Source organism: Myxocyprinus asiaticus, chromosome 11 (genome assembly GCF_019703515.2).
Source record: "Myxocyprinus asiaticus isolate MX2 ecotype Aquarium Trade chromosome 11, UBuf_Myxa_2, whole genome shotgun sequence".
NCBI classification, from domain to species: Eukaryota; Metazoa; Chordata; class Actinopteri; order Cypriniformes; family Catostomidae; genus Myxocyprinus; species Myxocyprinus asiaticus.
Genome location: NC_059354.1, coordinates 5435546 through 5451900, shown reverse-complemented (window position 1 = coordinate 5451900; position 16355 = coordinate 5435546). Strand labels below are relative to the sequence as shown.

General features: G+C 38.7%; 1 protein-coding gene across 1 annotated transcript in view; it reads left to right on the top strand.

The window, feature by feature from the left end:
- Positions 1-16355, top strand: part of LOC127448053 (kalirin-like) — a 325245-nt gene that overhangs the window by 244192 nt on the left and 64698 nt on the right. Inside the window, exon 34 of the mRNA XM_051710307.1 lies at positions 530-776. Within this exon, the coding sequence (XP_051566267.1) occupies positions 530-776 (247 nt within the window). The remainder of the gene's footprint in view (positions 1-529; positions 777-16355) is intronic.

The window sequence follows — 16355 nt, the reverse complement described above, 5'->3', positions numbered from 1 at the left end:
GATTTTGTCACACAAAAATCATGTTTAAACACATTGATTACGTCTTGTGGCTATACTTTTGAAACAGTGAGTATTTCAACGTTTACTAATTGGCCCCTTTCACTTCCATTGAAAGTGCATCACTGAAACCCAGATTTTTCAGAGTCAAAATTTACTTTTATGGTAGTCAACATTACACCACGAATGCTGACGACTAAACTTGTATTGAACCCGGAATATTCCTTTAAATCCTTATAATTATTATGTAAAACACAAAGAACATGAGAACATGTGAAACGTACTGTATGTCTACAATAATTCTCAGTTTCATACAATATGCTATGTTACACATTTTGTAGTATGGTTATGCAGTCGTCCTATTCAACTACATAGGGGAGTTTTTCGGCTTTTAAAAGTTACTGAAATATATAATTAAATGCATCAAATTTTGGACAAAAAATTTCAATTTTATCCGTGTGGTATTTGGCACAAATGAAAATAAAAATATATCTATGTTCTACATTTCATTTTTATATCTCTCTCTCTGTAGCTCTCTGGAGGATGCGAGTTGACGGTGATCCTGCAGGATTTCGTGGCGGGCAGTGCGTCTGAGCTCAGTATCCAGACAGGTCAGACCGTGGAGCTGTTAGAGCGGTCCAGTGAGCGTCCGGGCTGGTGTCTGGTGCGGACCACCGAGCGGACCCCTCCTCAGGAGGGACTGGTGCCCAGCAGCACACTCTGTATCTCTCACTCTCGCAGCAGTGTGGAGATGGACTGCTTTTTCCCTCCAGGCAAAGGTAAGAGCAGGTTTTACTGCATTCATTGATAATGCTCTGTTCTGCTACTCGGTTAATCTGCTAATTTTGATTTGTATTATGCATGTAAACATTGCCTTATATAGTGTACATAATATTTATATAAATTCTGAATATCTAGTTATGAATTGGAAAATATAATTGTAAATCAGAATGTTTAGTTATAAATCTGAAGATATTAAAATATGTCTGAATATTTAGTTGTTATTCTGAATATATACCAGTAGTTAAAAATCTGAATAGATACTTACAAATTTGAATATATAGATATACATCTGAATATATAATTGTAACTCTGAATTTACTGTATAGTTAACCCTTCTGATATGCTGAAAAACAGAATCATGGTTTATATTTAGCAAAATTGCAACCATAGGAATATTTTAAAAAAAGAGCATTTATTATTGTACAATTGTATTGTAAGAGAGAGAGAGATAATGACACTCTTCACTCAAGAGAAGGTTCACAGCTGCATTGAAAACCAACATTATCTACCCCCGGGTCAGATTTGACCCGAACATAATAAGTGTTGCCGAAAAGTTTGACATTCCATAAATATAAACAAATATTCTAAAAACCTAAACTTTTATTTTTTACATATTCATTTAGTCATGTTGAGGATAACCCAAAAGCTTTTTGACCAAACTTAAAATATAGAGTTTTTAACTCTCAAACTGGTCAAATGACCCAAACATAACAGGAGGGTTAAAAATCCTGAACATTTAGTTGTAAATCTGAATATATAATTATAAATCCCAATGTAAAATCAAACATATAGTTCCTGAATAAATCCTGAAAATATACAGTAGTTGTAAGTCCAAATATACAACCCCAATTCCAAAAAAGTTGGGACAGTATGTAAAATGCTAATAAAAACAAAAAGGAGTGATTTTTATATGTACTTCCACTTGTATTCAAACAAAAACAGTATACAGACAAGGTACTTCATGTCTTTCTAGCAAGTCAGTCCACTGTCGGCCATCTTTGGAATACTCTCGGGTGGCTATTTCCGGTCATGACAGCGCAGCTCCTATCTACTTGAATGGGGAAAGACAGAAATCTCAAAAACAGTTGGTCAAGATGACGATCTAAGACCATATTTCAAATCAGCAATAAAATTTGATAATGTTGGAATCATAAATTGTGCTTCTTTACCTCATTTTAAGCAAAAGCGCGCAATTTTCCCAGCTTGTATAGCTAATGCGCGTTAGCGTGTTGATTGACAGTTGATGTTTGTATCTAAAAGGTGATTGGCTCTTTTACCTGTACGGTGGGACTTCCTTTCTAAATCTGTTGACCGTTGAGCTTCTTAGTTGGGCTTTCCAATTTCATTCCAATTCATTTAAATAGAAGTGGCCAGTCTCTGCTGAATAAGCTCTGGTTTTACCTAATCAACAGCATTACTTTTTGAAGATATACTGATGTCTGCAACCCATTCCAAAAAAGTTCAGACAGGAGCAGTTTAAAACTAATAACAATCTGACAAGGTGACATGAAACAGATGAGGCAATCATGTTATAGTATATAAGGAGCGTCCAAAAAAAGCCTAATCCTTCAAGAGCAAGGATGGTTCGAGGTTCGCAATTAGAGTTATGTTAAATGTTTTGTGTATTTGTCTGTCTGGTTAGATACTGTAGATGATATTATTTCCGGCTCATTTGCACACTGGAAATGGATGGTCGAGTTGAGCGCATTGTATTCTGGGTTATAGTAATCTGCGCAGTGTGCTCTGTTGTATACTGCATATTTTGGAAAATGTACAGTAGTAGCCCAGATATTCCATAGCTAAAGAAAATGTGCATACTGTGGACAGTATACAATAACAAAACCAGTCAAAAGTTTGGTCGCTCCTACTCATTCTTTATTTTGACTATTTTCCAGATGTTAAAATAAAAGTAAAGTCATCAAAACTCTCAAATAGCACAAATGGAAGTATGGGAATCATATAGTCACCAAAAACTTGTAACGATTCAAAAATATCTTATATTTGAGCTTGTTCAAAGTATCCACCATTCTGGGCATTCTTTCAACTAACTACATGAGGTCAGAGATTATTTAGCAGAGATGGGCCACTTCTATTAAAATTAATGGGAGAAATTGGAACGCTCAACAAAGGAGCTCTTGAGTGCCCAATGGTCAGCGGATGTCAAATCAAATCAAATCACTTCAAATCACTTTTATTGTCACACAACCATATACACAAGTGCAATAGTGTGTGAAATTCTTGGGTGCAATTCTGAGCAACATTGCAGTCGTGACAGTGATGAGACATATACCAATCTACAATAAACATCAAATTTACACAACACAATTTAAAATCTAATATACACAATTACACACAACACAATATACAAATAATAACATACAATGTACATTATACAATACACAGAATATAGAATACACATTATACAATAAAAAAAAAATAGTATATATATTAAATATAAAATATACAGTAGGTTGTATTGTACTGTATTGACATTCAGGCTGTCAGTTGATAGTCAGTTGCCAGTGTGTTGTTAAGAGAATAAAATTTATGACAGTCCAATGTGAGATAATAAGATTAATAAAGTGCAGTGCTGATGTATATTGATTGTGAGAGATCAAGAGTTCAAAAGTCTGATTGCTTGGGGGAAGAAGCTGTCATGAAGTCGGCTGGTGCGAGTCCTGATGCTGCGATACCGCCTGCCTGATGGTAGCAGTGAGAGCAGCCCATGGCTCAGGTGGCTGGAGTCACCGCCTGGTATATATGTCCTGGAGGGAGGGAAGCTCACCTCTGATGATGTGTCTGGCAGTTTGCACCACCCTTTGCAGGGGTTTGCGGTTGTGGGCAGTGCTATTGCCATACCAGGCGGAGATGCAGCCAGTCAGGATGCTCTCTACAGTGCTGGTGTAGAACCGTGTGAGGATGTGGCGGTTCATTCCAAACTTCCTCAGCCATCTCAGGAAGAAGAGGAGCTGATGAGGCCTCGGTGTGGAAGGACCATGTGAGTTCCTCAGTGATGTGGACACCCAGGAACTTGAAGCTGCTGACTTTCTCCACTGGTGCTCCATTGATGGTGATGGGGCTGTGTTATCTTTCTCTTCTCCTGAAGTCCACCACAAGCTCCTTTTGTCTTACTGACGTTGAGGGAGAGGTTGTGCTCCTGACACCAGCGTGTCAGAGTGTGCACCTCCTCTCTGTAGGCTGTTTCATCATTGTCAGTGATCAGACCTACCACCGTCGTATCATCAGCAAACTTAATTATGGCATTGGAGCTATGTGTTGCCACACAGTCATGTGTGTACAGGGAATACAGGAGTGGGCTAAGAACACAGCCCTGCGGGGCTCCAGTTTTGAGGGTCAGTGATGAGGAGATGTTACTGCCCATTCTAACCACCTGGTGTCTGCTTGACAGGAAGTCCAGGATCCAGCTGCACAGCAAGCTGTTTAAGCCCAGAGCCCGGAGTTTCTCATCAAGCTTGGAGGACACTATGGTGTTGAATGCTGAGCTGTAGTCTACAAAGAGCATTCTAACATAAGTGTCCCTTTTTTCCAGGTGGGAGAGAGCAGTGTGTATTGTAGATGCAATGGCATCATCAGTGGAGCGGTTGTTGCGGTAAGCAAACTGCAGTGGGTCCAGTGATGGAGGCAGCACAGAGCAGTTGTAATGTCTGATAAGTCTCTCAAAGCATTTGCTGATGATGGGGGTCAGAGCAACAGGGCGCCAGTCATTTAAGCAAGTGATTTTGGATTGCTTTGGTACAGGCACAATGGTGGATGTTTTAAAGCATGTGGGGACTACAGACAAAGAGAGGGAAAGGTTGAAAATGTCAGTAAAAACACTAGCCAGTTGGTTCGCACACGCTCTGATGACGCGGCCCGGAATGCCGTCTGGACCCACGGCTTTACGGATATTCACACGTCGGAAGGATCGGGTTACATCTGCTACAGAGATGGAGAGTGAACTAACCTCTGTAGGTTCGGCCACGAGAGCTCTGTCTGTGAGGGCTGTGTTATTTCCCTCGAACCGTGCATAAAAAGTATTTAGCTCATCCGGGAGAGAGGCAGCGGTGTTCACGGCGGAATTTTTATTCCCTATAAAGTCCGTGATGATATTAATTCCCTGCCACATGCTTCTAGAGTTGGTGGTGTTAAACTGTCCTTCAGTCAATGTAGAAAGAAAGTCCTGCCTTACAGGTAAAAGAGCCAATCTCACCTTTTAGTTACAGACATCACTTGTCAATCAACTCTAGAACATGCATGCGCATGAATTATACAAGCTAGGAATTTTTTTTAGCATAATATGAGGTAAAGAATCAAAATTTATGATACCAGTATTGTCAGATTTTATTGTTGATTTTGAAAAATGTTCTTAGATCGTCATCTTGACCAACCGTTTTTGAGATGTTGGTCTTTTTCCATTCAAGTAGATAGGAGCTGCACTGTCATGACTGGAAATAACCTCACGAGCGCTTTCCAAAGATGGCTGACAGTGGACTGACTTGCTAGAAAGACATTGATGAGGTGCAGCCAAGTGTATCCAAACATTTGGCTGATACTGTGCTTCATACAGTAAGTATTAAGGTAGTATGTTATTCTGAACATACCCATTGTTTCACTTTGTTAAATCTAAGACAAGCTAGCAAGTCCACATATTTTATGTACTGTACCGTGCATTTTTAGCACACTACACTACAGTAATTACACTGACACCACCACATGTGTCCTCTAGAGTGTGCTATAACTCAAGTCTCATGACTCGTCACTCGTGTCAGATAGACATGATATTGACTCTAGAAGAGTTCTTGATATGATTCACAGCTCTAAATACATGATCTGAGTGAATGTCAGTATAGACTGACATGCTTCTCTTTAGTAAATGGTACACAAATAAGCTGCTCACCAGAGATGTCCACACGCAGATGATCTTAGGCTGCTGATCCCACTTAGGATGTCCATCTCCAGTGTACAGATTCCAGTATCTATAGAAGAATCCGACACTGCCTTGATAGATTCATTTTAAGATGACATGAAATGGCATTTGCATCACATTAAACTTGCATAATGTGACAAATTTTATAGTTAAACCATGTTCTGTATAATGTAGGATGCAACTTGATTCTGTCCATCAGGAGTTCAGAATCAGAATCAGCTTTATTGCCAAGTATGCTTACACATACAAGGAATTTGTCTTGGTGACAGGAGCTTCCAGTGTACAACAATACAAAAACAGCAGCAAGACATAGATAGTAATAAAAAAAATCAAAAATAAAACTAATTATACACATACGTACAGACACACACATACATACATACACACATACACATGGGTAGTGCAAATCTAATACAATCTGTTATGTACAGTGCAAATACAAATCTGTTATGTACAGTGCAAATGTTTGTTTTTTTTGTTTTTTGTTTTTTTGTTTTCAGAGGAATGAAATGGTAGAAGAGGTTGGATGTGTTGGATAAATATAAAAAAAGACTAAACTGTGTAATGCACATAGTTTTTGCTCAATGGGGCAATTTAACTGTTCATGAGATGGATAGCCTGTGGGAAAAAAACTGTTCCTGTGCCTGACGGTTCTGGTGCTCAGAGCTCTGAAGCGTCGGCCAGAAGGCAACAGTTCGAAAAGGTAGTGGGCAGGGTGAGTGGGGTCCAGAGTGATTTTTACAGCCTTTTTCCTCATTCTGGAAGTGTATAGTTCTTGAAGGGTGGGCGGGGGGCAACCAATATTCCTCTCAGCAGTCTGAACTGTCCTTTGTAGTCTTCTGATGTTTGATTTCGTAGCTGAACCAAACCAGACGGTTATTGAAGTGCAGAGGACAGACTCAATGACTGCCGAGTAAAACTGTATCAGCAGCGCCTGTGGCAGGTTGAATTTCCTCCGCTGGCGAAGGAATACAACCTCTGCTGGGCCTTTTTCACAATGGAGTCAATATGGATCTCCCACTTCAGGTCCTGTGAGATGGTAGTGCCCAGGAACCTGAATGACTCCACTGCTGCCACAGTACTATTTAGAATGGTGAGGGGGGTCAGTGTTTCAGGAGCTTGACGGAGGGGTTCTTGGCGATGCAGTCATTGGTGTAGAGGGAGAAGAGTAGTGGGGAGAGCACACATCCCTGGGGGGCATCAGTGCTGATTGTACAGGTGCTAGAAGTGAGTTTCCCCTGTCTTACAAGCTGTTGCCTGTCCATCAGAAAGCTGGTAATCCACTGACAGATAGACATGGGAACAGAGAGTTGGTGTAATTTATTCTGGAGTATAGCTGGGATGATGGTGTTGAAAGCTGAACTGAAGTCCACAAAAAGGATCCTTGCATATGTCCCTGGTCTGTCCAGATGTTGCAGGATATGATGCAATCCTATGTTGACTGCATCATCCACAGACCTGTTTGCTCGATAAGCAAATTGAAGGGGATCTAGGAAGGGTCCAGTGATGTTCTTCAGGTGGGCCAACACCAGTCTCTCAAATAATTTCATGACCACAGACGACAGGGTGACAGGTCTGTAGTCATTAAGTCCTGTGATTTTTGGTTTCTTTGGGACAGGAATAATGATTGAGTGTTTGAAGCAGCATGGGACTTCACATTGTTCCAGTAATCTATTGAAGATCTGTGTGAAGAAGGGGGCCAGATGGTTAGCACAGGATCAAAGACACGCTGGTGAGACGCAATCTGGGCCTGAAGCCTTTTTCGGCTTTTGTTTCCGAAAGACTCGGCTCACATCATCTTCACAGATCTTAAGTGCAGGTTGAGTAGCAGGAGGGGGGAGGAGGGGGGTTGCAGGAGGTGTTTGTGTGAAGTGAAGTGAAGGTCAGAGTGGGTGTGGGGTGTGAGATTGGGCCTTTCAAATCTGCAGTAGAACACATTCAGGTCATCAGCCAGTAGTTGGTTCCCTACAGGGTTGGGGGTAGGAGTCCTGTAATTTGTGAGTTGTTTCATGCCATTCCAAACTGATGCAGGGTCGTTAGCTGAACTTGTTTTTCAGCTTCTCAGAGTATCTCCTTTTAGCCACTTTGATTTCCCTGTTCAGTGTGTTCCTGGCCTGACTGTACAAGACTTTATCCCCACCCCTGTAAGCATCCTCTTTGGCCTGACGAAGCTGCTGAGCTCTGCTGTAAACCATGGTTTGTCATTGTTGAACTTTAAATAAGTCCTAGTAGGAATGCACATATCCTCACAGAAGCTGATATATGATGTAACGGTATATGTGACCTCATCCAGGTCTGTGGCTGCAGCCTCAAAAACACTCCAATCCGTGCAATCGAAGCAGGCTTGTAGTTCCCGCTCTGCTTCATTGGTCTATCTCTTTACAGTCCTTACTACTGGCTTGGTTGATTTTAATTTCTGCCTGTAGGTTGGAAGAAGATGAACCAGACAGTGATCAGAGAGTCCCAAAGCTGCTCTAGGGACAAAGCGATATGCATTCTTTATTGTTGTGTAGCAGTGATCCAGTATGTTCCTGTCTCTGGTGGGGCATGTAATGTGCTGTTTGTATTTGGGCAGTTCACATGTGAGATTTTCTGTTAAAATCCCCAAGAATAATAATATCTGAGTCCGGGTATTGTTGTTCCATGTCTGTGATCTGATCAGCCAGCTGTTGCAGCGCTGTGTTCACACACGCATTTGGTGCGATATACACACTCACCAGAATAAACGAGGAAAACTCCTGTGGCAAGTAGAAAGGCTTACAGTTAATAAAGAGCTCTTCCAAATTAGGACAGTACATCCTCTTTAACGTTGTTACATCTGTACACCAACTTTCACTGATATAAAAGCATGTTCCACCGCCTCTCGTTTTCCCCGTTAACTCCGTGATGCGATCCGCTCTGAACAGCTGAAAGCCCAGCAGATGTAACGCTCTGTCCGGAATGGCTTCACTCAGCCAGGTTTCTGTGAAGCACAAGGCAGCAGAGGTTGAAAAGTCCTTGTTTATGCAGGTGAGGAGATGTAGTTCATCCGTTTTGTTAGGAAGAGAGCAGAGATTCGCTAAGTGAATACTCGGCAGCTCTGTTTGAAATCCACGGCAACGGAGTTTGACCAGCGCACCGGCTCATCTTCCTCGCCTGCGTCTCCTGAACAACAAAGCCGTACCTCCAACTAAAATGTCTAGCAAAATGTCTGAATATTCAAAAACCGGGAAAAGATTGTCTGGTACATGCTGTCGAATGTTCAGCAGTTCGTCTCTGTTAAAACTGACTGGAAAAAGATTACTAAACACCAGATAAACAAACAAAAACAACAAAAGAATTGAGGAGCTCCACACCGAGACAGCCATCCATGGCACCATCACAATCCAGTTGATTGGATTGTGGAAAGTGCTACATGTTAAGATATGATATTATTGGTCATTATATTTTTTTCCACACCTACGAGGCTTTGGTTATGTCAGCATACTGTATAAGAACATTTGTTTCAGAAGCAGAGGAAGTAATTTCATTTTGAAGATGGAACGAAAACAGTCTTTTTAAATTCTCTTTAGAATAATGTGCACTGATTAATTGTGCACAATAAGAACAGAAACATTCATTAAGGAAGTCATATTTAGGCTTGAACCTGAAATTCTGTGGACTGATTAACTGTGTTTATTAACAGTTACCGTAGTGAAAAAAAAACAAAAAACATCTTGCAACAGGTGAATTTACTAACTTGTTTGATATGTTCTAGAGTTTTAAGGGCTTATTTATTGTACAGTATATCTGCTTGGCCAATAATTGTGATGGTCCATTTGTGAAGTCATCAAACCATAATTATTCTAAACAAGTTTAAACAAGTTTACACAACACTTCACTTTCCACACTCTATCTTGACTTCCTTTCAGAAATGTGTTGTAATCGGTGATTCATGTGTTGTCAGGAATACAGTTTATGAAATGAAAGCAGGTCAGAGTGTCAGCATGATTAACAGAGCTGCTCATATCTCTGAAATATCTAAAAAATGAAAAGTGACAAAATTAAAATTTTCCGATGTGGAACATTTCCCTGTTTGTGCTGTCATTTTGTGCTGTAGAACAGATATGTCAGTGTTTGCCACTACATAGCTAACTTAATGAACTTAAAGAAACATTTTTGATATAAAGGTGTAGGCCTAAAATTATTTGATGTAGACTTATGGTATACTATATATTAGTGGTTGACTGATATGTTTTTTTTTTTAATGGCCAATGCCGATATCCAGTGAGCAGGGTGGCCAATACAATGCCGATGTATCACACAATTGAATATAGTAAATAACATAAACATGTTATTATATATATATTTAAGTAATATCACACTCGCAATCGTGCTATATGGCCCTACATCAGCACTGCTGTGATTCAGCCGCAGGCAATCACAGCAGTGCTGATTTAGGGCCATATAGCATGATTGCGAATGTGATATTGCTTATATACAACAGTTCAATGAACAAGTACATTTTTAAAAAAATTGGAAAAACTGAGTACTGTCATAAAAAAACACATTTGTGCATGGAACTACTTTCTAATGCCACAGATCAGAATCTGCCATTGCTAGTTCAAAAACATCACTTTAGAACTACTATGGTTTGAGCCGTTTCTAACATGTTATTGGAGAAACAAGGATGTGTGTGTGAGAGAGAGAGAGAGACAGAGAGAGAGAGAAAGAGATGGAGCATGTGCGATCACCTGTTGATGATGCTGTAGTCTGTTAGCCAGCTTTCTGAAGATAATATCATTTTGGTGAAATTCATCCTATTTTCTCAGTGGAAAATAGCCGTCTAAGCAGGGGTATTCCTCCCTATTTTGTGGTAGCCGGTGCGCCAGAGTCATTCACTAAAGAAACCACAATCTCCTCCGCCGTTTTTAACAGTATTTTCTCTCCAATGTGGAAACTCCGGTAAGAGGTAAGCACCTTGAGTTTGTGTAATTAATCAGTTTGTTGTGTCTCTCAGCTGTGATGAGCCTTAATGGTGAAGTTGTTAGTTTAAAGCCGTTTAAAGCTATTTCCTAGCTTTAGTAGTGTAGTCGTAATACGAGCGATCACTGAGTGCTTTTGAATGTAAACACTGACTGATGCTGACTCACTTCACGTCACCAAGTGGCTCATATTACACGCAAAAAAGGTCTTTTGCTACCATCTGCTGGCTAAAATATGTAATGTCACAATGTCTATATATATATATATATATATATATATATATATATATATATATATATATATATATATATATATATGTATATATATATGTATATATGTATATGTGTGTGTGTGTGTGTGTGTGTGTGTGTGTGTATATATATATATATATATATATATATATATATATATACAGGAATGTACAAAAGTCTTTTAAAAAAACACTTTAAAAAATGTTGATATTTTTCACAAACACATTTGTCTTAAAACGATTATTTTATTTCTGCCTTTAGTATATCAGTAGGGAATATCAATTTTAGATTTAAACATTCCCTTTGCAAATAGAATTGAATAGAAGAAGAAGAACAAGGGGCCCTACAGCAGATAGTATGTTGTCCTGAGGTACCTCATCGGTCTCTGTGACAGCACTAGACTGTTCAAACAGCAAACAAAAATGTGTCCGTGGTTGTGTCTTTCTCCCTGATAGTGCCAGATTTCTAAAAAGTAGTGAATAATAATGTCTGACAACACATATACAAAAGTACAATCTGGCAACTATGAACTACAATACATAACACTACAATAACTTTATAAATGCACTTGAATTAACTATATCCAAATTAATACACAAAAAGTTGACTGCATGTTTCTAGAAGGCTTTGATCAACTTTTAAATTTGAAAAAGTTTTCTAGATTTACCCTGCTAAATAAGGCGAAAACAGGAGTAAAAACTTTTTTTTTCTTTTCGAGTGTCAATGCCTAGATCATAATCATCATCAACACTGTGTATTGATGACTATAGTGAGTGCTGGGCTCATGGAAGTAGCGGATGCAGTGCAACAATCCGATCCCTTTGGAAAGACAGTGTAACCTTAGGAAGTCTCGATTCTGTTTACGTTTTTTCTCTCAACAAATTCAAACCAATCTGAACTAGCAACAGTGTAGCTTAGCTTTTAACTTGCAACAGAGCATACGGTGAAATCACACAAACTGTCCGAGCCGTTTGGCTCACTTTCACCTGTTTATGAACTTGCGTAGATGCATAAAACCTTGGCATATTCCATTACAGCCTGATCTAAGGGGGGAGGGGGTTGCTAGCATTGATGGTGTGGAATATGACAGCGATATCAATCATATCGGTGTTGTAACAGTGATATTTTAAATATCAGCACACATTATTTAGCTTTTATGATAATAAAAAATCATAGTGGCCCTACATATCTGACTTCGTGAGACTACCTCAGACTGTTGTGTCTGCTGAAATAACAAAATATTTTGGCTTTTATGTAGTCAGTTAGTACTGTAGAATTCTTTGACCTCTCTTATTCTCTGCCATAGAAACACAAGTGCTTTTATTCTTTAGTGGTCCAGTGAGATGTGATTCCATTCATTCCAAGCGTTCAGTAATGCAACACACAACAGGTGAATCACACAGTTAAACCTGCTGCTGCACAAACAACAACGAGTCTCTATTTTGAGCTAGTAATCTTCACTCATTCTGAAATGAACTTTAAGCATCAGTAAATCTTTTCTCTCTCATCCCATTCAGAAGTTCAGCTCATGTAATCTGCATGGGAATGCGTGTTTCCTTTTCTTGAGGTTTTCATTCAGTGTTTTGAGAAAAGATATCAAACATCGAGACACAGAGAGACAGAAAGAGAGCATGGACCCGTGAGCTTTGCTGTAAGCACACCACAGATGGACACATTATCATGGGTTCATTATCATATCCAGCGCACTGACTGCAGCCTTTGTGAGGACAGAAAGTGAAACATGAGACACAGAGAGAGTTTGTGGTGCTCCGCCCCTCGCCTCACTGTGAACGTAAAGTTAGGCTGAATTGTGAGTAATCACTCAGTGATGCTTGGAACGTCTCACTCTCTCTCTCTGTCTCTCTGGTGTGAGACATGCGTCTCTGAGCGGTCATGAGGAGTGGTACGGGTGCACGCTCCTGCTGCGGCTGGATACTCGCAAAGTGCTGCTGCTGCTGTTTTCCTCTAACAGGTGGGTTTCATGCATATGGAGCAGCATTTGGCGGCACAACTATGGCTTTGTGCAAAATATATAGCCTATATTTATTGGTTTGCATGGAGCGAGTCCCACTATGTGACCTGTTTGTGTTCTGTGCTTAGGTGGTTGACAAATAACATGAGCATTTTGTCTGTCAACATCAAGATTTTAGGTTTTTCTTCTTGACTTCTGTAAAGTCTTGATTAAACATTTTAATCGCTAGTGTATACGTGTATATATATTATTAATTCTATCTTGCATATCTTTCATATCTCCGGCTCATTGTTGATGGCTGATCACATAGACGCAGTCGTCTGTGTTGTTTACTCTGTGTTCTTGTGTCATGGGTAGATTGGGGGTTTATGGCATATGAGTGTGTGTGTGTGTGTGCGTTGATGACGGGGTAAAGTACCTCTCTAATGTGGACTAAAGTGCTGTCTCTCTCTCTCATTGTACTTATTAACTCAGGAAGTCTCTATGCAGAGAAAGACGGGGCTCAAAAACACTTCATCATATGTCTCTTGTGATGTCAGAGGGAATTGTATGAATGTTTTGTGTGTGATTCTATGTAAATTATAGTTACGACAACATGCTGCAATTATTTGGAGTACAAGTTTTGGTTTCCATGCTTTGTGGAATTTTTTTTTTGCTTTCGTGCTCTTTCTAATGAGCGGGTGGCTATATACCAGACACTTTTATCCAAAGCAGCCGATAGTACACTTTTTACATGTTCAGCCCCTGGAGTAACCTGAGGTTTAAGGAATAATTGAGACAACAATGGAGATTCTGTCATAATTTATTCATCCACATGTCATTCCAAACCTGTACTGTATGATTTTCTTTCTTCCATGGAATTCAAAATGAGACATTCTGAAGAATGTGCATGCGTGATTTTATCAAAACCTGTCATGAAAATGTGCTGGTCCTATTTTCCTCAAATATCAAAAGAAACAAATAAGAAATTATAGTTTGCATATAGAAAATGAAGCCTATTTTGGGCATTAAGATTTCTTACATGGTGGCATTATTGTTATGACAGTTATGCACATGTTACCCCCCCCAATTCTCATTACTGCAAAAAGAAATAAAATGGTCATTATGATATTCTTATTACCGCAATGTGAAAAGAATGATATATTATTTCAATAGTAAAGTATTTATATATCATAGTAGTAGTCCCTTGACACTGCATTTCATTTAAATGAAAATGTTTATTTTAGTCTAGATTATTGTATATTGTATAATTGTAACTGTAGTAACAGCATCTTTTTACAGTCCAGTAAAAATGGCTGTTTTACGATAATGAGAATTTTTTTATTGAAAACAATGGGAATGGTAAAAGTTAAACGTAATCAGGTTAAAAGTCAGGTTAATGTATGATGTCTTTAAAATACTGATCAGTAACAATAGATATGTAAAGGTTGCGTAATGTGAATCCTTGTCAACAACTAAAAGAAATGCAAGACAAATGATAGGAAAAAGGTTTTGATAAAATGTTATATTCGATTACAGTTTGTCTTTGTGAATAATGTAGTTTTATTGCAGTGAAAATATTGAAATGGGAACATAATAATATAATATAATGTAATATAAATGTAAATAAAGGTGTTAAATATAAGTAAACAAGTAAAGTCAATTTTGAAGTAAAAAACAGAGTCAGGGGGTCCTTGAGACTGGTTTGTGATATGATGGGGGTCCAGTACTCAAGAAAGGTTGAGAACCACATAGACCATACAAAAATTGGCTTATGAACTCAGTATACAGTATTGTTTGTTTTTTACTCCTATAATTGAACAAGCCTACAGTTGACAGCAAACGGTTTTGCTTTGAGTTCGTCAGTGTGGCCAGTTCTCACAGGACGAGTTCATGCTTTCCCCCTGCACTATTTTTAATTGTCGGTCTATGTACATGTGCGTGCCTCACACGGTTGTAGCGTCTCAATGGTATTCAGCATCATAAATGCTGCACTTTTAGGACACTGTGGCAAGTTAAAAGTCATGGAAACTTTGAAAATCGCATCTGAAAATTTCTGTATTCTGTTGTGCTTCCTCCAGTAAGCAGTTCTCATTCTGTGGTTGTGCTACTTATGAGGTATTTTGAGCTGCGCTGCCACCTATTAATGCAGCTCGTAAAAACAGATGTACTTCAAGCCTGAATTGCACACAGTCACAGAATCACACAGTCATGCAGAACATCTCGTGTTTTTAAATCCATAAGGATCTCTTTCTCAATGGTGATAGCGGCAGTAGTGACGATCTCGCACTCTTCGCTTTCAAATTACGTACATCACTTGAAGCGTAATTGCGTCACTCAAGGCCAGCTAGAAGGCCTCGACCGGGACATATCCTAAAGATCACACCCACCAAGAACAAATAAATCTTGGCTGAAAAAGATTGGCTGATGAATCTGACAATCTGACTTTAGTTGCCCATTCATTTGCACTGTTGAGGGATTCTGTGGAAATTCTGAAGGCCTGACGGGGTGGAGCTCGGACTCGCACGCTGCTTCAGCTGACGAGCTCGGCTTCGGGCATGTGATTTGTGAAACAGTTGTCACACTTTGCTTATAAGCATCAAGGAATAAATTCTGACTGGATAAACTTTTAGTTTTTCTCTATTTGTTTGTAGATTAATTAAGAGTGGAAAGTGATTAAAAATACATAGGCAAAAAGGAAATGAGAATGAAAGGATGAAAAATATTTATTTATTTGACATGTTAGGCCAGCAGAGAAGGCTTTGCTGGTCCTGAGAATTCACCACTGATAGATAGATACAGTGTATTTATATATATATATATATATAACACACACACACACACACACACACACACACACACACACCACCGTTCAAAAGTTTAAGGTCACTTACTCATTCTTTATTTTTTTTTATTTTATTTTTTTCACATATGGAATAACATAAATGGAACTATGGGAATTATGTTGTGACTAAAAAAATCCAAAATCAAAACTGTGTTATATTTTAGCATCTTCAAAGTAGTCACCCTTTGCCTAGAATTTGCAGACATGTACTCTTGACATTTTCTCAACCAACTTCTTGAGGTATCACCCTGGGATGATTTTTAAACAGTATTGAAGGAGTTCCCATCTATGTTGGGCACTTATTGGCTGCTTTTCTTAATTATTCGGTCCAAGTCATCAATTTAAAAAAAAAAATTTTTTTTATTACATTTTAGTTTTATAATGAAATAAATTAATATGGACATATTATACAATTATATATAACAATTATATTTTTGTGTACAAAACTAATTTTAAACATTTAAGCATATGCCTTCAGATCAAAAGATTTTTAAGATCATGAGAAACATTTCAGGCAAGTGTTTCAAAACTTTTGAACGGCAGTGTATATATATTATTGACTTTTTTAATTTTTTTAATTATTATTATTATTATTTAATTGATTTGGGCTTAAATATGTTGAAAGGATTTGTGAAAATTACCATCATGCTGTACTTT